The 23606-nt window shown below is 43.1% G+C and overlaps 1 protein-coding gene across 2 annotated transcripts in view; it reads right to left on the bottom strand.

Moving 5' to 3' along the window:
- MYO15B (myosin XVB) overlaps positions 1 to 23149 on the bottom strand; it is a 71978-nt gene extending 48829 nt beyond the window's left edge. For both annotated transcript variants that reach the window (XR_008596875.1, XM_054977474.1), the window contains exons 1-8: positions 23006 to 23149; positions 20477 to 20551; positions 16319 to 16376; positions 11551 to 11681; positions 11090 to 11185; positions 6689 to 6924; positions 6422 to 6600; positions 1413 to 1485 (exon numbers count right to left, since the gene is read on the bottom strand). Coding sequence is in view for 1 of the 2 variants with exons in the window: in XM_054977474.1 (XP_054833449.1) it covers positions 1413 to 1485; positions 6422 to 6600; positions 6689 to 6924; positions 11090 to 11185; positions 11551 to 11681; positions 16319 to 16376; positions 20477 to 20479 (776 nt within the window). In the remaining variant the exon portion in view is untranslated. The remainder of the gene's footprint in view (positions 1 to 1412; positions 1486 to 6421; positions 6601 to 6688; positions 6925 to 11089; positions 11186 to 11550; positions 11682 to 16318; positions 16377 to 20476; positions 20552 to 23005) is intronic.
- Positions 23150 to 23606: the final 457 nt, after the last annotated feature.

The following is a 23606-nucleotide window of genomic DNA, read 5'->3' as shown; positions in this document are numbered from 1 at the left end:
ATAAACCAGATCCCAAAAACTTTGGATCAGAAGCATTTATACCTACTCATTTCCCAAATATGGGCTACCACCCTGATGAAGTATCAGAGCCAAGCTACAAGTGACACCTTACACAGGTTGGACACTTGTCAGCTTCCCTCAAGTTTTGATGGGAAATGTAGGCGTCCTGGTTTTACAGCTTGGCTCTCCATTACAGCTGCAAGACCAGGATGCCTACATTTCCCATCAGAACTTGAGGGAAGCTGACAAGTGTCCAACCTGTGTCAAGTGTCACTTGTAGCTTGGCTCTCAGATATCTAAACTTCTGCTCTGGATTGAATAGCATTGCAGCATTGACACCCAACCAGAAGGGCAAACCAAGGGAACATTTATGACCTTTCATACATTTTGCTATTGCCTTTGACTTGGGACTTGCTGGAATAAACAAGAGAGCATGTGGGTTACTTCTGCAGAGGGACAATTCTCCGTTCTGCTCTGATTGGTGCTGCAAACACAGACACTCAGGGTAGCAATGGTGCTTCTGCATGGAGACTTTGGGCTTTCCCCTCCTGCCCATCATTCTGCCCTTCAACATCATTACCATTTTAAAAACATTATCAGTAGTTGATGTAACGTTAAAACATGTACTACCATTTTAAAGCAAAAAGCCTGCTGCCCTGGGAGTGGGGGGGTGGGAGAGAAGGAAAATAATACCAGATGTATGAAGAGTGGAAATCAACACCTTCCCTTTTGTACTTTCCCAAGCCCACTTTTGAAACATTGTTTAGGAAATTTCTACCAAAGCAGGCTTGGAAAAAATGCAATCCAGCCAGGAAAAACCTAAAAGGTTGGCAGAAACATGTTCTTGTCAAGCAGAAGCCAAATTTAAAGCAATTGTGGGGAGGGACACGGAGCAACAGTTCTGTGCAGAAGCAATCTCTGACTGATTATCTGGATAAACCCTTAGAAGAAACGAAAGACTACATCCCAGTCAGGAACTAGAAACTCTAGAAGAGAACCAACACAAGGCTCATGACAACATCCTCTCCCAAGTTTCCCTTTCCATGTTTTGATGTACTCTTCCTAAAACAAGACAAACCAATGGGTTTCTCCAATGCAATGAGGAGTTTTTCATTAACTAAGGGAGCTAAACAGTCACACAATCAAAGCTGATAAAGAGAATGAAATGTCATGTCTTGGAGCTGTTCACTGCATAAATATTCACAAAATAGCCCTGCCCATACTTCTGATGCAGTTGTTATTGTCTACAGTGTGCCTAAATTGGGACCATAGAAAAGCATGCTTGGACTTGGATGTGGTAAGATTTTCATCCTCCTGCTGGAACAGAGAGATTCCAGTCAGTGCCATTCTGGTATCAAAGATCAATACTCTAACAGATAATTCACTATTCCTCCTTCTGCTTCTGGATGTACCTTGAACTCAAAATCCAGCCTGCGTATTGCTCTCCCGTCGTCCAAGATTCCACCTCGGCTGAAAGCCTCTCCTCTGATCCAAGAAAAGGAAATACAGACTGTTAAACAGATTTCAGTTGTTAACCAGATGAACAGTAACTTTCAAGGCAGGGGCTTACAGTCCAATCCTATGCATTTTACTGAGAAGCAAAACCCACAGAGTTCAATGGGATTCACTCCCATTGTATTGTATCCCTTTGTATGCATAGAACTGCAAACTTAGTTACTTCAGGAACGTGCAGGAAATGGTAAGAAGGATGGGATGAACATTGCAACACACACTGCATATCTAATTCTCATGGGTAGTGCCATCACGTGGCTCAAACATCCATACAAATGGGGCCACTCAGAACTTAGATTGTTTTGCAAACATGGGGGCAGAGGGATCTGAAAATTTTAAGAAGAGTTATATGTGTATGTGTGTGAAAACCCTGAAGAAGTAAAAATATCAACATTGAAGCAGTGCACGTGACATGTTTGTCCCCAAATAACACAGATTCGTGTTTCCAAAATGATAACTGGATTGATTAGTAAAATTAATGCTCCTTAAAACACTTGGTTAAAATGACAAAATGTGAATCCTGTATGAAGACCCATAATTGGATAAATGAGAGAATATGAATAGAAAGACAAACTGTTGTAATTATATTATTGTAATGTTTAAGTTCTGTAGCAATGAAGGTGCTGAATGTTGCATGTAAAATGTCTATGCCAGCAAAGATTTTTTCCCACATGCATAAACTCTGCATAAATGTTGTATGTATGTATGATCCATCTGGAATTATTTTCTTTTTATTTTATTTATAGCCTGCCTTTCTCACTGAGAGTCTCTCTACATGAGACATCTTACACGAGAATGCTCAAGTGTAGAGAGACACAATGTTAGTTGGGAAGAGTAGTTTAAAATTTCACCTCTCTACAGAGCCCGCAAAGATCGTTCTTCCGAGGGTCTGTTAATTTCCTCTTTGCCTGACAGAGCCTTCAGGAGGCGACGAGGAAATTAACAAACCCTCTGAGGAGTGATCTTTGCCAGCTCTGAAATCTTTTTAAACTACTCTTCCCAGCTAGCATTGCGTCTCTCTACATTTAAGCATTTTCGTGTAAGATGTCTCATATACAGAGACTCTGAGACTGAAGGCAGATTACCTAGTATAAATCAGTAGTCTATTTCAGGGGTCCTCAACATAGTGCCCGTGGGCACCATTGTGCCTGCTGACAGCTTTCCTGGTGTTAAACGACTCAATTAAAATTAAATGAATACACAGAAGTGAAGTCTAGTGATGGAGATAAATATATTTGTTTATATAAACAAGGGAAAAGGTTCAAGTTAAGGCTAAAAGGTACCCAGAAACCAGCTCTTCTCCAGAGCTCTAAAGCAAGTACATGAAGTTTTATACCTTCGGATTCATTCGCAAAAATTACAATAAAAGATACATAATTGGCTAAAAGGTTTAAACGTATTGATGATCTGGCATAATTTTATTGGTCAATCAAACTTTGGGCTGTCCATTCACACATTGGTAATTGTTTATTGTATAAAGGAACATTCCCGTCTTCACTGGCACCTTTCGATATCCGTTCTTTGGGGGATGTTAGCATCTCAAGGACATGGGATGTGATTACCTGCTATAAACCTGTCTGTGTACCATAGGGGGAGTTTCTCTCATGGCCATAATTTCATTGTGAATTACTGAGGATGTTTTGCTTTGACAGGTCTTGCCCTAATCTATTTCTGGCCTTGGTGTAAATGTTGTTACAATTTGCCCCTTCAGGCTTCCTGTTATCAGTTGACAATTGCCAGAATCCAGATCAGGCTTCTAAAGGAATTTCAAGGAAGGCCTATTAAAGACCCTCTTTATATTAGAGATAGATATATGTATATGTATACATATATGTAGGTATGCATGAAGCTGGAATCAGATGCTTATATATTTGATTCTACACAGTATGTTTATTGTGACACAATATATTCGATTACTATGCAATAATATGAATACATGAATAATATGTAGATATGCTAAGTGAAGCTGACCAAGGCTTTTCATATGCTTATGGGAATATTATACATCAGAAATGTGTCCCGCAAGTCCTCCCTTTTATTAGGTGCAGGAGTCGTCCACTCCTCACTGCAACCTCCACTGGTACTTCTTAGCAAAAGGCACTATCAAGTATCAGCATTTAACTGGGCAGTGTAAATAATGCATAAATAGCGTGACTGCAATATTCGAGCAGTGCACGGAAAAAACCAACTCTCCAATACATTATGTAAAGATGCAAGGGAACGTGCAGCACTGGTGCCCACCAAGTGTTTTTAGAAAGCGGGTATGGGCTGGTGGGGCTTTTGCCAAGCATGGCTTCTGATTGACTATTGGAGATTTTATTGGCTGTGCAGATTTTTAAAAACACTGCTTGGCAGAAACTGCTTCCACAGCACAAAGATCTTCACCACGTGACTGAAGGTAACCTGTTGCAGCCATTTTGCAGCTGGTTCTGCCACCTGTTGCAGCCATTTTGTGGCAGCCATGTTGTTTCTGGGCCCACCACACTGTGTCAGAGCTCCAAATATGCCCGTGGACTCAAAAAAGTTGGGGATTCCTGGTCTATTTCAAAGACATTTCAATAAACAATGTAATGGAGAATATAAATGCAAATTTGCAAAGATTTAGAACCAGCAGAAATCCAATACAGAGTTGAAGAAATGCTGAAACAGAGCATTTCTGTCTAAGACTGACACATTAAACACAGAACTACCAGTAGAGTCGGGTGTCATCTGGATTTTGATAGCATCCATTTCCATAGCAAAGAATGATTTCTGCTAAAGTAAGGATTACACAGAGGTAGAATAACACAGGGGATAAGATTCCACCAGGGGTCATTTCATAGAAAAAGAGGTGGAGGAACTCATTAGCATAACTCTTTAGCATATGCCATGCCCCTTGCCATCACCAGAAGTGTGTCATTAGCATAACTGATTTGCATATGCCACACCTCCTGACGTCACTTATCCTGGCTGTTTTGGACCCAAAATTGGGCCCAAAATGTCAAAAAGGGGCTGAAAATGGCTACTGCTCTCTCAATAACTTTGCCCAGAAAGGGGGGCAGATTAGAGACTAGGGAATAATTGGCCAAGTCATTTTTGTCTAGGGATGATCTTTTAATTAGTGGGCGAGGGAAGGTGCCCTGAGTGAGTGACTTGTTTATGATAGACCGCACGGGCTTATTCATGTGGTCCTTTCTTGATTTTAACATCCAAGATGGACAAGGGTCCAGTGCACAATTAGTGGCCTTCACAAATGCCAGGATCCTATGAATATCTATCATTGTAACTGGTTCAAAGTGGTCCATATGTGAACCAGACAGGGGTAAGTATTATGCCCTGCCATTTGGAGACAATTCCTAAAGATCATATTGTAAGTGACCTAGCTCCGTTATTTTAATGGTTTCCGATTGTCATTCAGAAATGCAGTGGATTCCTATAAATTTTGGGGTGGAACCTATGGATTCCCAGTAGTTTTTGTTATTTGTTTTAATACATCCTGTCACACAGATGGAAGAAATCCAGGTCTTTGGTCCAACCCCCTGCCCAAAAGCAAAGACCACTTCCCACTAGTGCCCCTATGGATCATCACAAACTATTAATTGTACCTTGAGCAAATGCTGTGCAGATGGAACTTCATGTGATTCAGATAAGAGAACAAAGCCACACTCTGTAAAGGAAGCTCAGCCCCTTCCACCAAACTTAGGGCCAAGCTACAAGTGACGAATGACACTTGAATGGCAAGTGAACAGACTCACATGTATTCCTCCCTGTTCACTTGCACTCCACTCAATCGATTGTGATCGAGTAGAGTGCAAGTGGAGCGCAAGTGAACAGGGAGGAATACATGCGAGTCTGTTCACTTGTCATTCAAGTGTAACTCATCACTTCCAGCTTGGCCCCCAGTCTCTTGAGTCCTTCCCCACAACTCATTCCACTAAATCCCTTAAGATGAGATGATAATTGGGGATAGTAACACAGCAGCTTTTAGAAGGGAGTCCAAATGCAATTTTTTTGTTGAACTAATTTTGCACTAGGTGAAATTTCTGACCCTATCTCCATCCATACAAAAAGGCCAAAACTTGGCGGGAGCTAACAAAGCTTAGACAGGAACTCTATGTGTACTGCGCATTTTTATTCATCACTGTCCCAGAAGAAATCTTTTCATATTTATTATTGTGTCCCCCTTTTTTCCTTCTCCCCTTTAACATGCCAGATTTGCACAACTAAAATCAGCCTAATAAAAATAAATCTACTATTACATTTTCATGTATTAAAGTAAAGGGAAAAAGCTTTGATTCTGAAGGGGAAGGATTGGTCAGGAAGAGAAATAGAATTAGATTTCTGTCCAGACAACTACACGAAGACATGTAACCTCTTTAATGAGTTATGCCATTTCACATGAAAAGAGCCAGGGTTGAAGCACCCAAGAGGAACTCTGTGAGACAGACAGAATGAAAAAATCACTGGCCTGGTTTCACCTAAAGAGCAATGCCACCTCCAGTACCATCCACACTGCTTTCTCTCAATGAAGGGAAACATCTAACAAACCACCTGTGTGATTGTTGCTGCGTGTGCCGCCAGGCCTGCTAGATGTCTAAACTGAGCGCTCTGTTCCCCAGTTTTTTCTAAAAAGTGCTCAGTAGATCACAAGGCTATGCCTGCCCTATGTTTGCCTTAGGCTACAGTCCCTCGACTACTGCAAGAGCAGTGTGATGTGCTATGGCCCAGAATTCCTTTTACAAAGAGGAAATGTTTGTGAGGTGCTAGCATCATTCCCACTTGGGCCAAATAGAAGCACAAGAGAACAGTTTACCTGCACCTTCACCCCCACCCCACAATAACAACCACCTCACTTCTTTGCATTTCAGTTTTCAAAGTTTTGTTCTCGCATCCCCTTTCTGAAGGATGGAAAGGCTGCACCAACAGTTACCTTCATAAGTGTAAACATCCAGCACCATCTTGCCTTTCCTCTGATTGGTGGTCCATTCCAGCTGAGTGGGAGGGAAAGCACGGGACATCTCGGAATCATCTTCCATCTGTTTCATTACTGTCAGGAGTTTGCGCTGGCACATGGCATTATATCCCTCCAGGCCACAGTCTGATACAAACCTGGAAACCCATAATGTAGCATCCTTTCAGCAAACTACTCCATTGTCTCAGTTTGTTTAGAAAACAAAAACAAAATCACTCTTCTTACTTTAGCAAGGGCTTCTCCAGAGATGGCGAAGGCGCAAATGTGCTCAGGAGGGCAGCCATCAACACCCAGCCTCGTTGGCATTGCTCCAGGTCCGGGTTCTTCCACACCTGACTGGCCACCTGGCTGAACAGCTCATTGCGCAGGGAGGGGCTGGCCAACCCTTGACGCGCTATATAGTTACCCAGGAGTTCCACCTGCCAGCTTGGTAGGTCCTTCTCATTTATGAATCTCAGGATCTGTAAGAAATCCATTGACTATGCAATAAAATGCGTAGTGCCAGCCGCAAACATGAGTGGACCTGAACTGGAAAATTAAATGGACTTCCCCATCCCCCCATCCCAGATAAGAGCTTATTTTTTCTTAATAGAAGACTGAAATGAAGAATGAAAAATGTTTCTTCCTCTGTATTTGCTTAAGTCAACTGCTTCTTAGCATTGCAAGACCAGCTCCAAAAACAAAGGCACTTAAGAGTCAAACTGTACATTATGTTTTCTGTCATACCCATCATAACAGACTGTGTGCAGCCTGAGTAAATTTAAGCACGTCTGTGAAAAATGAAGTAACTTTAAGAACCGAGAACTACTTTTATGAAACCAATACGCTTCCTGACAAAATAAAAGTTTATTTTGTTTTGTTATTTTTTAAAAAAACAGACTGTTTTTCTTCTTAGAAATGCTGAAAAAAGTCTCCCCTGAGCTGCTTGTACTAAGGCTCAGGGGGGAAATGCAGGTACCCATAGGTTTTCCTGCAGTAAGGGAAAAGCAGGGGGCAGAGATGTTTTTCAGCAGCAAATTGCTAAAGAGCACTCCCCTCTTCCCACACTTCTCTCCTCCTTGAAAAAGTAGCTCCAGTGGCTACGTTTGGAAAAGAAAAACAAACCTTGTAAAACAAACACAGAAAAGATAATTGGATCACAAATCCTTCCCTTTCCCTTCCTCCTCATACAATCTCTCACACAATGTTACTCACACCGCCTGAAGGAAACAGTTATTTGGCAAACAAAATTCATTATAATACAATCAAAATCAAGTTAAAATAAATGGCAAATGTTTTAAATGTAAATGGCTAGAAAATAGGGGGGGGGGTCAGGGATATGGGCAACTAGTTACATGCTAGGATGGGCTAAAACATTCTGGAGAAATTGCGTTAGTGGGTGTTTGTTAGCAGGATGTGAGTCCAGTGGCACCTTAGAGACCAACAAGATTTTCAGGGAATAAGCTTTCGAGAGTCAGAGCTCCCTTCTTCAGATGGGTATTTGATAGTAGCTATAATTTCACCTCATCTGCCTGCAGTAATTGGAAAGTGGGTTATAAGGGGTAGTGGGGACTGCCTTGTATGTTTCCATAGCCCACCCACCATAGTGGATGTGGCTGTGGCTCCATGGCAGAGCACCTGCTTGGCATGCAGAAGATCCTAGGCTCAATCCCTGGCATGTCCAGTTAGAATGATCAGGTAGTAGGTGATGAGAAGGTCCTCTGCCTGAGAGCAGAACCACAAGTGACAAAAAGCACAGGTTGGACACTTGTCAGCTTCCCTCAAGTTTTAATGGGAAATATAGGCAGCTTGGAGAAATGTTGGACAGGTGACCATTGAAAAGTCCATTGGACAGCAGTTGGGGAGCCAAGCTGCAAGACCAGGATGCCTACATTTCCCATCAAAACTTGAGGGAAGCTGACAAGTGTCCAATCTGTGCCTTTTGTCACTTGTAGTTCCGCTCTGAGACCTTGGAGAACTGCTGCCAAATCAGAGAATACTGATCTTGATAGACCAAAGATCTGACTCACTATGAGCCAAACTACAAGTGACGCCTAACACAGGTTGGACACTTGTCAGCTTCCCTCAAGTTTTGATGGGAAATGTAGGCAGCTTGGCGGAATGTTGGACAAGTGACAGTTGAAAAGTCCATTGGACAGCAGTCGAAGAGCCAAGCTGCAAGACCAGGATGCCTACATTTCCCATCAAAACTTGAGGGAAGCTGACAAGTATCCAACCTGTGTCAGGCATCACTTGTAGCTTGGCTCTATAAGGCAACTTCATGTATCCAAGTGTCTGAGCAAAGCAAACAAAAATGGAAGGAGAAGGCCAAGGTATACTGCTAAGGTAGATTTAGCTATTTGTGGGAAGTTGCATCCATACAGTTCTGGTTGAGTTTGACCATGGGAAGGAAAAGATGTTCCTGATGTAGCTCAAAGAGGCCAAAAATGGTTCCTGCTGAATTCAAGTGGAACCCATGTGTTTTGGGATCTCTACAAAAACTTTGCCACCAGCATAATGTACAAAGTAGGCCTGATTTGGAAAGTAAGACATAATTATCAGCTCACTCGGATCCCATTCCTAGCTCCTCCAGGAAATGTCTTTTTCCTTTGGTATGAAACAGACAAACTTCTTACAGTTTTCTGGAAACCATTATCTCTCTCCATGCAGGAAAACTAGGCTCTCTCTTCCCTGTGAAGATGGCTGAGGACAGGAATTAAAGGGCTGAAACAGATCATAGCTCATCTGTCTGTAAAAGGCAGATTGCACAGCAAGCCTGTTTTTTTGATTAGCAAAACCAAGAGTAAAATTCCCTATTTCCTCCCTACAGGCCCCCAAGGCATGCACAGTTTGGCTTTTATAGACAGATGAGAACTTGGTCACATCTTTTTTGGACTGCTTATATTATATCTGGGACTATCATTGGAAGATGAGAGATTGCCCCAATTGTTTCTTTTAAAGAAATACCTGAAAAGGGAGAACACGGCACATTTAAGCACAAAAAGGAGCATTTCTTGCACTCTGGTAGTCAGGATCCTATTAAAAATGTACCATTTAAAAGAAGAATTTTAAAATAAACAACAGGTGAAAAAGGAGCTCAGTCCCTTTCAGGTATGCTTAAATAATGACCTGTGGGTGGTTGTTATACAAACATGCAATATGAGTCATGATGTCAATTGCTGGAGTCCTGAACTTTCTCCCTCAGTCTCCTCCCTGTTTCTCTAATCATTCATGCTACTCCTGTAAAATGATTTATCTAATGCACAGTCCCAGCCCTCAAACCCTATAAATAAGGATGACAACTGAAGGGGGAAAAACGGATTGCTGTTTGTAGAACTTTCCTCAAGAACCAACTGGCAATGCTTTGCGAAGAATGTGGTCAAGTCGTTACCAGCACAAAACGTCTGTATATAAACCCTGAAACAACCATAAACTGTTCAGACATCATGGCCGTTTCCACACGGTTTACCTTCTTTCGGAAATCAGCATCTTCATGCGCAAAATCACGTGAGAAGACACTGTTATCGCGGAAGACAGCGTCTTCTCGAGCGCTTTCATGCGGTAACAGCGTCTTCTCGCGTGATTTCGCGCTAGGAGACGCTGTTTTCCGAAAAAAGGTAAGCTGTGTGGAAACGGCCCATGAGTCAAATCGTGTTTCTTCATTATGGGCATGAACTTGGGCCCTTTTCGTACCCTCGCCTTGCTCCTGATCCTTTCAGAAGAGCAAGCTCGTTTATTTGGCTTGTTGTTGCTTGTTTCACTACGCACCTCTACAATGGAGTCAGATTTCTCTCTGACGTTAATTGTCTGCACAACTTCCCCTCACATTGGAAAAAGAGTTCTGATTGGAAGAGAGATCCTGTGAAAATGCTTACCTCGTTGTACACATGATTTATTTTGCATAATTGTTAAACAGCCAAAGCAACCAATCGCCAACATTCTGCCTGAGAATGCAGCAGGCCCCACTTGCCAACAAAGTGGATGATGGAAAGGGGGCACCTGCCAAGCAGGAGCCCCCTCTGCACCCCTGGTGGGGGAAGGCAGAGCCTCCCCATGCCCCCGGACAGGAACTCAGAGCCTGGAGGTGCCCCTTTCTAATTCTGTTTATTGGTTCCTTGTTTGTTCATCCTTTTGTTTGTTTGCATAGGCAGGCCTCATACCTACCCGGCCCCGAGCCCAGACAGCAGCAAGGCTTTCACCCCCAGCAAGGCAAATCCAGACTCATGCACAACCCCCACCCATATGCCACTACGGGGGAAGTGAAGTAGCAGTGGCAAGGGAGAGAGCACAGGGAGATTGCTGTGAGATGTGGCAGAAGCAGTATTAAGGCCAGGGAGTCCGGGGAGGCTGCCCAGCAGGCAGCAAGCCTCACACCCTCACCCATGTAACCGAGGAAGAAGAATGAACTTCCACTACCACCTCCTCCCAAACAAAACTAAAGTGGTTGGACAGCATCCCATGAGGTATGCACACATTTCTTTTGTTGCAATGTCCCCTCTGGTTAAAGAGGTTTTGTAGGTTTCTGAAAGGCCTCAAAAAGATACAAACTATAAGAAGCAATGTTGCTTTTAAACTACCCTTCAGTACTCTGAAAAAAGATCCATCCCCAATCAACTTGACCTATACACTTATTCATTATTTACGTACTAGTTTGTTAAACTGCAGAGCCTTTTGCTTGTGCTCAGCATCCAGTCGGGTCAAAGGCTGTAGCAGAGGCTGCCCAAGGGCAGGGAAACTTGCTTCCTGCAAGGCACACACAGAACAAAAATGTAAAGTTTATAATCAGCATTATTAATGTCTAGACAATGCATAGTGGATCCCTCTCAGGGCTAGTACAGCTGCTGGCATGTTGGGGGAGAAGGGAGGAAAAGGGCCCTTGTTTACCCCTGCTGATGCGATTGCAACCTCCTGATTGCCATGGTAAGGGATGGGATAAGGTGCTGGATGGGGAGTGGGCTGGGAGGAAGAAGGAACTAGAATTTGAGGGAGGGGTTGGAAAGGAGGTGAAGACCCCCTCCAAACCATGGACTTCCAGCTATTTGAGACAAATAGGGTCACAGGGCAGGCACTCCTTGGGAACTTTACACTTTATCCCAGCAACTTTTTACCTGGAAATGAGATCTCATGAAGGTAGAGAAGGGAAAGGTATTGATGTCGGGTGGCAGAGAGAGCTCAACCTTTGCTTTGACCTCTGGTGGGGAAACTTCGGTGACTTGATTAATCTGAGCATGGTGCTGACCTGTAAGAGAGGAAAAAATAATATTAACTCTGAGAACTGAGGCATCCCCATTTTCCTAGGCAGTTTCTTCAAATTGCTCCTTGTGTGCAAGAAATCTCTGAAAAATATGTAACTTGGCCAAAATTCATCAACCAACAGATACGCAAAAAGGGAATGAGCATATGGCAACTTCCCAAATGATAAACAGAGGTCATAAAAACTGAAATGGAGAATAAAAGAGTTATCAGGAGCAATACAGAAGCGAAGGATTCCACAGCGCAGCACAGTTCTTTGTGAACATCTTGCAGGAACATAGAATCATAAGGTTAGAAGGGACCTCTAGGATCATCTAGTCCAACCCCCTGCACAATGCAGGAAATTCACAAATACCCCCCGACTGCCCCAGTGACCCCTGCTCCATGCCCAGAAGATGATGAAACACCTCCAGGATTGCTAGCCAAACCAGCCTGTGGAAAACCACCACCTGCCCCCAAGGTGGTGATCCACACCACCCTGGGCATGTACAAAGGGCCACAAAAACCAAGTAGTGATTGGTCACTTTATGAGTTCAATTAATCTGCCTCCTTTCCAGGGCTAGACTAAGACAAGCTAGGATCCATTAAGACAAGAGGATACATAGTAGTACTCCAAAAATGTAAAATGTATTTTGTACATTTTTTGTATTTAGAGGCCCCAAACAAAACACAATGAGGTAACAACGTTATGATGTTACAACGTCAAAGTTTTCTTCACACACAAATAAGAAGCATCTTGAGAAAGGAGGGGGATGAGAGGAAGGAGAAGCTGTAGGGACCAATCAGCAAGAAGTGGTCTGCAGATGGGTGGGGAGGACAGAACAGAAGACGGGGGCGGGGGCTGGAAAATTCTGCATGATGGAAAAAGCCAACTCAAAACTGCATCAAGAAAAACATTGGGGAATAATGCAGGTAGAAAATGAGAAGAAAAATCTTGAAAATGCTGCATTGAAATCTGAAGGGGGAGTTAAGTGTCTGGAATTTGGAAGAAAACCTGAAGAGGTATGGGACCAAAAGTGGCGAAAATCACGAAGCTGAAGTTGGTTCCCAGTTCCCAGGTCCTCATTCGCAGTTCCTGGATCCTTATTCGCAGTTATATTTTAGAAAGGTGTCAGGGGCTGTAAACTTTGACATATACTGGGTCCTCCTACAAAGCCCAGTTCTTGAGTTAACAGCTTCAAAGTAGGGTAAGAAATACAAGCCCTCTGCACCTACAAACAATCTTGCTAACAGCTTCAAAGTAGGATAAGAGATACAAGCCCTCTGCACCCACCCAAAAATCTTGCATGGCCCCACATTACACAGCCCTGCACTCACTAGACTGTCCCCTACAACCAGACAGGTACTGGTGCCCATCCAAACACTGGTTCTGGAGCTAAGGCCTCCTGTTTGGGCTGCCTCCCAGAAGCCAGTGTTGGGAAAGCAGTGTTTGTATTGGGGCCCAGCACACATCTCCTTGTAGGGGACAGTCTCTGTAAGGCTGAGTGATTCAGGGAGATCCAAAGATTGTTTGGGGGTGCAATCTTCTCTCTTCCTGCCTGGGCATTTCTCCTGGGGGAAGCCTACTTTGGAGCAGATCAACCCTGTGAAGTAGGTTAGGTTGAGAGTGTGTGACTTGCCAGAGGTAACTCTGGTTACACTTCTCTTCCCAAAACAGGCTTGTGTGAGACTGCCCAATAAGAGCTCCTCGCTCCAGAACCAGTCTTTCAATCACTTCCAGTCTATGTCTTGTTGTAGGATCTGGGACATCCGGGTTCAAATCCTCACTGAGCCATGGAAGCTTGAGGGGTGACTTGGGGCCAGATATACACTCTTGCAGGCTTTCCAACCTTCAGGGAGGGGCTGGAGGCCTCCCACAAGTACCACTGATCTCCACACAACAAAAATCGTTCCCCCTGGAACAAATGGCTGCTTTGCTGATTTCCCTCCTCTCCCCCTAACTTGGCTTCATCAGCTCCAACCCCCAATCCTCCAGGAATTTCCTAACCCAGAGTTGGCAACCATACACTCTCAGAGTATCTTGCCTCACAGGGTTGTTGTGAAGACAAAATGGAGGGGAGGAGAATGACGTACAGTGCTTTGGGTCACCATTGTTGAGAAAGGCAGGGTGTAATAGAAATAAATAATAATGTCTTGTTTTAAGCAACTGTACATGTAAGAAAAATCCTGGTTTTTTTTATTCTTCTAAGAGTCCGAAGAAAAATAAAAGAATGAAATTCACCCTTGTCTGATTTCTGGCATCTAGATGTGCTGTGCTGGTAATAAACCATTTCCCCACTGACATGTGAATTTCTGGACTCTGGATCAAACCAGGTTCAGATGAAGGGTTCTGCACCACTTGGTCAAAGTTTATAGCCCCTGACACCTTTCTATAATATAACTGGGCTTTGTCTGCGAATAAGGATCCAGGAACTGCGAATGAGTTCCTCATTTGCAGTTCCTAGATCCTTATTCGCAGACCAGTTCCCAGTTTCTCATTCGCAGATCTAGGAACTGGGAACCAACTTCAGCTGCATGCGAAAATCGCCTGTGCAAGGAAGGGCTAAAGTGGGAACCCTGCCCAACTCCTCTTCCCTTTCTGTCTCCATTGAGAGAGATTCTTTCTTGCCTCTTGTTCTCCAAGGTAGAGTTGCATCTCCCCCCTGCAAAGGGGAATTTCCCTCTTACACCCAAGCAGCCACAATGCTGAAGTAATTGGACATGGTATTGCTTTAGACTAGGATTATTTCTTCTACAAGAAAAAACAACAACTGTGACTGGAATCTACCTCAATAAATGTAACTTCTATCTTTTCTACAATTTAATTGCCCAAAGATTAATCAGTGCACGTTGGGGGAAATTCTTCTGACTGTGTTACTCTGCTTCCAACCAGAAATAACTGTTTCTAATATGAATACCCAACAGGGATAAGTTCGCCTGGAGAAAATGGCTGCTTCCAGGAATTTCCCAACCCAGAGTTGGCAACCCTATGGATCTCCTGCAGACTGAAGTGGGAATTGATGGAAATCAGTGCACCATATATATGAGTAATGGCACCTTTTTAAAAACAAAAAAAGCATGGATTGCACACATAATGAACAACAAAGGCAACCACATGGCAGCCTACAAACAAAATCATGCATAACTAAAGGGGTAAGGAAGAGTTATGTACTCTATGATACAGGGAGCAATTCAAAATAGATCTGCTCAGAAGTAAGTTCCATGTTATTCAATGGGGCTTAATCCCAGGAAAGTGCCTTTAGGATCACAACCATTGTGATGTACAATACTAATATATAAAGAATTGTTTGCTCTGTAAATTGGATTTGTCTCATTTTTTTTTGTCTACTGTTGTAAGCCACCACAAGCTTTGGAAAGCCAGGGTAAATTAATTAGTCAGTGGACAAAACTAAGTGAAGTTTCCAAATTTGCTCAGCAAATTTTGAATGAAGAAATAAAATTCATATTTTTGAATATGAAATCTTAACGTGAAGATTGAACATTCAAATACTTTATGACTTGCCAGTTGCCAACATCTTGATAGTTTTGATTCTACTACACTTCAAACGTGAGCTCATAATCTGTCAAGTATCCAGTTCTCATTACCAATGCATGATATCACATCATCAGATACCAAATACCATTATGTTCCAAATCTTAAACATTAAACACAATGCCATCTATTCAATATGAACTGCAAATAAGGCTATCTCCGTAGTATACAGAAAACCAACAGGAGAAACCTCCACTGGAGGTTGCAGTCTCCGGTGGAGGTTTCTCTTTCAGGTTTTCTGCTATCTATTCAATACAGTCAAAATGGTACATGTTTCCTAGGAATCACTGAGGTTTTTGAATCAGAGATTCCTCAACAAGAAGAATGACTGAAAGGCAGCTTGCCCAACACAGCTGAACTTCCTTTGCAAAACGCATTCACAAGACAGTGCTGGGCATGTTCTAATACAACGTTTACTTTACAGAGAGTGATGGGGAGGCCCAATACTGCCACAGGACATGCCACAGGACTCTTCTGCTATGCACAGATATTCTGTGAGGTTCCTTGGCAGATGCTGATGTAGAAAGTGTTCCCTAAAAGATGGGAAGTCTGAAAGCCCCCGTGACCCACCAACTCTGAATCAGCAAAGTCAAATGCTAAATGCCGTTACGTCAGCTATCAAATACTGTAAAATATCAAGGGTCAGATATCAAATACCAAGGAATTATGTGCTGAAGAAAAGCAAAGAATTTGGAATGTATTCAAACAGTCAGAAGTTACCAGGAGAACATTCAATAGACAAATCTACGAAGAGATTATGATGAAATGCATTTTTGAGGGAGGATGAGTAAATTCATTTCAGCTAGAAGGTTAGGGCTGTTTCCAGACGGCTTACCTTCTGCTGCTCCATGCCGCAACGTTGCGGCTCGTGCCAGAGAAAACGTGAAATAGAGCGTTTTCTCGTGTGAGTTTTGCGAAACATCGCACAAAACTCGCGCGAGAAAACGAGATATTTCGCGTTCGCCCCAGCACGAGCCGCGGTGTTGCGGCATGGAGCGGCAGAAGGTAAGCCATCTGGAAACGGCCTAGGTCTCACAATTGAGTAATACGGCTCAAGAAAAATTGTTGTACTTCCAAGACACTCCACTGACCTTCAGCCAAGCGGAGAAGGGCTGCAAGCTCAGCGGGGATTTCCAACAGTTGAACATCCTATAAGAGAAAAAAGATCAGCAATCAGTGACGGCACAGGTAAGGATAATTGTGCCGAGGTTAAAACAATGGGCTCCTTTTAAACCGTATCAATGGTGTCGCCTATGTACATTGCATGTTAAGCACAAAAAAAAGGTCCTTGAACCCTAAAAGTTTGTAGTTATACAATTACAAAGTGAGGGCAGAAACTGAATGAGGGCAAGGAAGGAAAAGAGCCAGAGAGTCAGTTCAGATATATGGCAACATGAAGTAGCGCTATGTGAATTGAGTCCAGAATGAGAGTTGAGGTCCTGTGACCCTCCTCCCCTCCTTCTTCCCCTCACACAATGTGCAACCTAGCTGGCAAACTATTGTCTCTGCCTACCCTCCAGACCAGAAGTACCAAGCAATATCTGACCACGGTTAGCAATTCTGGTTTGGAACCCAAGCACAAACCACAGTTGTCCAGATGTAATGGCAAATTCTGATTTATGTCCAAATAGCAAAGGAAGTAACTAATCACAGTGTATAAAGGGTGGAAAGAGGGAGCACAGAAGTTCAAGGCTCACTCCAGGTATGTTCACATAGCGACAAACCATGGTTTGGTGAACAGAGTGCGTGGGTCATTCTTCCCTCTCCATGTTCTGTTATCTCTGCTTTACTGCTACAAATTTGATAGTGAGCTTCTTCAAGGGGCTGTGACCTGAGAGGCACAGTTGCCAACCTCCAGGTGGGGCCTGGAGATCTCCTGGAATTACAACTGATCACAAAACGACAGAGATCAGTTCCCGTGGAGAAAACGGCTGCTTTGGAGGGTGGTCTCTGTGGCATTATACCCTCATGAGGTGCCTCTGCTCCCCAAGCCCTGCTCTCCCTAGGCTCCACCCCCAAATCCACAGGAGTTTTCCAACCTGGAGTTGGCAATCCTAGAGAGTTAAGGGACTGGAAAAGCAAAGATAACATGGAATGAATACGACCAGCTGCATTACATTTGCTTGAGGCTGGGTTGGGGGATGATGAAAACTAAAATCATACTGAATGGACCTGTCTGGGAGTATAGTGGGCCTTTTTTAAAATCAGGTTTTGCAACATCAAGTGGCCTCAACTAATATTAACATGCAAAGCCAGTAGTTGAAATACATTGCTTTAATTGCCTGGCAGGCCTCCTTTCTGACAAATACTAGGGTAGGTGGCTTTTCCTTTCTAGCATATTTTGTCAATTTTTAAATCTAATAAAAAAACGCAACTGCTTGTTTCATATGTCCATTCTCTAAATCAGCATAGCATAGATGCCTCTCTCATCTGTCTGTGCCGCAGCTCATTATGCTGAACAAGACTATGAAGATTAAACCATGTGATTATAGATTACTGTGCTGGACCTGCTCTCGTGTGTACTTGCTATCATCCCAAAGCCTGTAAATAATTGTTTATGTTCCCACTCTCAGAACTGGTACACCTGCCTTGAATGGCCTCTTGCAGTTCTGTAAAAAACAAAAGCCATTATAAAGCTGCTCAGAGATTAGTTCTGAGAACAAGGAGTGGAGATCACCAGGCAGCAAACACCTGTGCACTTTTAGAATGTTACTGCATACTATACATATCATAAAGTGGCAAAGCAAATTCCAAAGTCTCCCTTTTCAATGAGCTACATATATATTGCTCTGAAGAATGACTTAATGGACAAGTGCAGTGAAACAGATCCCAGAATGGAACAAGGCAGCTGTTTGATCTGGTCATGGTAATAAAGCCCCACCGAGGAACCTACTGGAATAAATCCAAAACACTCAAGGAGTATACAATGAAGAGTATATATAGAAGTGCTGATAAATATAAAGTGCTCCAGTGCTGTAACTATTTCTAACAATACATCATCAACACTTCATCATAACCAGGGCTTTTTTTTCAGGGGGTATGCGGGGGAACGGAGTTCCAGAACCTCTTGAAAATGGTCACATGGCTGGTGGCCCCGCCCCCTGATCTCCAGACAGAGGGGAGTTTAGATTTAAAACTCCCCTCTGTCTGGAGATCAGGGGGCGGGGCCACCAGCCATGTGACCATTTTCTCTACGGGCAACCCACTGAGTTCCACCGCCTCTTTTCCCAGAAAAAACGCCCTGGTCATAACCCAAACCATACTAGTACATACAATAAATACAATCATTGATCAGGAAGTACAATAAAATTGCAAAATGTTCCTTCTTGTCTTTGTAAATTACGGCACAGTAATTTGCAATTTTATTGTACTTCGTAACAGCAAAACAGCATTTTCACTGGAAGAAAGATGGGGGAAAACTCATTCTGCACTGGAATAGTATAGCAGAGCGGCACTTAGCCAGTAAAGTATTTAAAAAGTGAATAAATAAAAACTAAATGGCATGGGCACAACTGCAGTCATCATGCCCCAGGCTAGTATTTGTATTGTAGGCAATTTGCAATAAAAATGGCTGTGGTATTATTGAAGGGAGCAAGGAGGAGAAAAGCATCACACTCCCTATAGTATAAGACATCGTGGTTTGAGGAAATGCAGAAGAAGCGCAACTTTAGTACTTTGAGAAATGCTGACTGATCCTCCCCAACAAGTCAGTAACAATTATGTACTATTATTTATTCAAGTCAACCATCATGTAAAAAAATTGTGAAACTTTCTGCAAAGTTTAAAACATTGAGAGAAAAGCGTCAGAACATGGGATTTGCATACATCCTAATGCTCAGAGTGTCCCACGTCTTCAGACTGCTGAAATTTTCACTGAACATCAAAGATATTACTCCTTCATGGCTCTAGCATAAGACTGTGCCAGCATTCCAAATGAGAAAGTCATCATGTTAGACAGGTATAGCAAACCTTCAAAGAGCCCCACGGCACCATAAACATACTAACAAATATTGTTTGGCATCAATGTGCCAACACTGTAATTGGACAGCCCATCCTATGACTACACATATCCATTTCAAACACTGGCTCTGACAACCCAATGCAGTCACTAATCACAGAATGGCACAATGCACCTTGCTGTGCTACAGCCGCATACCCAATGCACCATTAACCTCAGCATACTGCAGTCTGCACAGTATGAATGAATTTGGCCCTTTTCTTGATTTTCTGGAAACCGCCAATGAAGACCAGGGTTGAAGAGGCAAGCAATGGCAAACCACCTCTGTTAGTCTCTTGCCATGAAAACCCCACCAGGGGAGTCACCATAACTCAGCAATGACTTGAGGGCACTCTCCACCACCAATCCCTTTTTAAAGATTTATTGTTATGTTTTGTGAATTTGCTTCCATTTGTTTACACTGCAACTTGCAGGGATGTTCTAAATGGACAAAATAAAGTTAATAAAATAAAAGCAATCATAATATAAAATATAGATGCTCATTATTTATAGAATAATAGCAAATGAAATCAAAATAAGAGCTAAATGGAGCTTCCATGTCCAGAGGTGTCTAGCAAGGCATGTTCTCAGTTACAGACCTACATTAATAAATAACTGTACACAGGGCTTTTTTTCAGCAGGCAGTGGAACGGAGTTCTGGCACCTCTTGAAAATGGTCACATGGTCGGTGGCCCTGCCCCCTGTCTCCAGAATCTAAACTCTCCTCTGTCTGGAGATCAGGGGGCAGGGCCACCGACCATGTGTCCATTTTCGCCAAGGGCAATTTAAACTTTAAAAAACTCCCCCCTTGTTCCAGCTGACCCAAAGTGATGTCATTGTGCGGTTCTGAGTTCTACCACCTCTTTTCCCAGAAAAAAAGCCCTAACTGTACAATAAACTCCACAACAAATGTGGTCTGGGAGTTCTGTGCTGAGAATGTTACTCCCAAGCTTCTGAGTGCTCTGTTTGGAGAGGGAGCTGAAGCCTGAAATCACAAACATGTTTCAGCAATGTGGCTACTTCTCAAAGTGGCCAAGAGGGATGAGATGAGATATAAGTTGGTATCTTTTGGCAACAGAGAACTACCTCAGGGCAGTGAGGGGGAAAACAGTACACATGATTCTTCAGGAATTGTAGCACTTGCTGATAAATACCCGTTTAATTTGCACAACTTACTCTGCCAGCGCAAATGACTCTGCCTTGATAAATAACTAGGTGTTGCCAGATAATACTTCATATTTTATTGACATACCATTCCCAGGCACCTCCTGATCTCCTCAGCACCTTTGACCAGTGACTTGTTGCTGTGCCTGCTATCCTCAGGCCTCTGTAATCATGACAGGAGAAAAATCATGAAGGCATGCAGGGTGTGTTCACTGCCAGACTACAGCCATGGCCAGCCACCTGTTTTCTCCTCATACAATCCTAAATACTGTAGCAATGGGATCATAATTCTACGTTTAAGACAATGTTTTTCAGATTTTTATACTGAGAAGTGTAGCTCCTCTCTTTGCCTCATTTGAAGGTGCAAAACTAAGTAGAAGGACCTCCTTTTCCAGACCTCAAAGTCCTCATTGCAGCTCTATGGACCTCTTCGCCACAGTCAACTGTATGTTACACACTATCTACATTATCGATTGTTGCCAGAATGTCAGGTGGTTTTCTGTTTTGCACCTACACACACCCCACAATTATGAACAGAGAATGTTTAACCTCAAAGCCAAAAGGCCGAGAAACGAGTACTAGAATATGAAGCAGTATTATAGCCAGTGCTCATTTTGAGGGGGATCGCGCAGGAACGCAATTCCAGTAGTTCCCCAAAGAGGTCACATGTCAGGTGTCCCCACCCACCAGACTCTCGGCCATTTTGGGCCCGTTTCAGCCTGGATTGGGGCTGAAACAACCAGGATCAGGCCTCTGATGGGTGGTGGATCACTCTCCCACTCAGCAGCGGCCCGATCCTGACCATTTTGGGCCCCTTTTCGGCCATTTTCAGCCCCCTTTTGCCATTTTGGGCCCAATTTCAGCCCTGAATAGCCAGGATTGGGTCCAAAACAGCCAGGATAGGTGATGTCAGGGGGTATGGCATATGCAAATCAGTTATGCCAATGACACACTTCTGGTGATGTCAAGGGGCGTGGCATATGCTAATGAGCTATACTAATGAGTTCCTCCAGCTCTTTTTCTACGAAATGACCCCTGATTATAGCAGTATGCTTTACTATATAATCATATAAGTAAAAATCACTTTCCTACTTCTAGGCAGACTGCACCTAGAGAAATTCCAACAGGAATGTAAGATGCTGATAGCCAAGATGGCCAAGGGCTTGCACCCTCATGTTCAAATTGTCCATAAACCACAGGCTGATCAGGGTTTTGTGAATAGAGAATGAAATACTATCTTGAGATCACAGTGCACTAGTACAGTTTCTCAGTAGCCTCTGATACTGGCCACTACAGACAAGATGGAACACCATTTTATACCTTCTAATCTTTCACAAATAAACATTAGCATGAATGGGATGGGATAGCACCCGAATTTACCATGGGAAAACTAAAAAGGAGTACAAATAGATGGCTCTAGATGACAACGCAGATGAGGCAAGTCACATATACGTACTATTTTCTTAACAAATCATGCATTTATACCGCTCAGAGGACGTTGGTTCCATTTTACAGCGGAAGAATACTGAGGCAATGCAAAGCCCAAGATCTGAGTGGCACAATTCATTCACTCAAGAAAGGACTAGCTGATACAAACAGCCAATGTGACAGTAAAACTGTGCCACTTCCGATGGCCCATGCAGAGTGAATATTCCATCATATAAAAATTCCTCCTACATACACAACAAAGTGTCAGGGAGGGATGTTCTAGCCCATTCTCCTTCTAGGTATTCACAGGGATTTTTCCCTCACAGGGAAGCAGTCAGTCTTGTCATTCCCAGACCTGCTGTCTGAAATGGCACAGCCTGGGCACAATTATACCACTTCAGCTGTTATTTGTGCGAACACGACCTTGGTTGAAGTGCTCCACTTAATAATCAAATTTAGCTGCTTGCCTCGATTACAGAGGTCAGGGTTGAGCAACTACATTTACTGCAGCTATCACGTAATAGTTTGGTTATGTAAAATGACTATCGTAAATAAGCGATAACATACATAGTCCTAGTACCTGACAATGTAGGGAAGCATAACAATTTGTCCCTCGAAACATATTTCTTGGATTAACAAGCCTGTGCTTTCACTCTCATCTGAAATAAACGTTTGCTGCTGTTCTGACCCGAAGAAAATATTTTAAACCAAGTATATGCCTCATTTAAAATCTTACTTGCTAACGCAATGGAAATTGGATTTCTCTTGATCAACCAACTAAACTTCCTTGGCCTGCAGAATCCACTATCCCATCTCTAATGATGGCCAGATGCAGAATTTTCAGAAGCCTTTTACAGTACAAAGAGAATATTAATATAATACTCCTGTCTCTGCTATAAACTCCTGAAACTTGTGGGTTAAACTGTGAGCAAAATTAGCAGTATGAATTACCTATATGATTGTAATCTTCAGAGGAGACAGGGCTTAGAAAACTGATTCACCTCTCCCTAGTCCTTCTACCTGCTGAGGTTGGTGGTTAAAAATGCTTAACCCAATCTTGAAAGGTACCCATCCACCCAGTTTGTTTCTCTACAGAAAGATAGTGAGATGTGAATCATGGTCTCCTCTTTTGTTTCCCCCCCTCGTCTGTAAGCAGATACACTTCCCAGTCCCATCTAGTAGTACTCACTTGTCGACTCTTCTGTAGTGTAGAGGTGCCTTCTCTCTTCCTCCCCCTGGACTCAGTTACTAGTCAATGGCAAGAAGGGGCTACAGGGGCAAGGCTGAGCCAAGACTGAGGAGCGCTAAAGTCCGCCCAAGGCAGAACAGCAGCAGAAGAAGAGGGAGGCTCTCTGCAATTCTCACAGTGAACTTTGAGACCTTTATTGTTGTCATTTCTTCACTGAATGTTCATAAAGTAAACAAAAGGTAGGAATGGGGGAAGTGAAAGTGTAGCTTTGTAGTGGTTCCTTGGAGACAGAAGCTGGGAGCTATCCAAACTGGGATGGACAGGTGTGGAGCGCATGCCTTTCTCAGGCAGAACACCAGGGCAGGCATAACAGGCCTTAGATGATGGTAGGTTTTCATGAAGCATCTGGTAGCCATTTTCCAGGCAGCCTCTCATCACCACTGTATTCAGCTACAAAATCATTTCCAACAGCTATCCTTGGGGGAAGCACAAAAACATCCTAACAACAGTGAAAAAGGGCAGTATCAACATGCTTCTAATCCATGCTTCATTGTGTATCTGAACTGCAGAAGCAGACCCAAGGTAAAGGTGAAATGATGTT

Source organism: Eublepharis macularius, chromosome 4 (assembly GCF_028583425.1).
Source record: "Eublepharis macularius isolate TG4126 chromosome 4, MPM_Emac_v1.0, whole genome shotgun sequence".
NCBI classification, from domain to species: Eukaryota; Metazoa; Chordata; class Lepidosauria; order Squamata; family Eublepharidae; genus Eublepharis; species Eublepharis macularius.
This window is presented reverse-complemented; position numbering and strand designations above follow the sequence as displayed.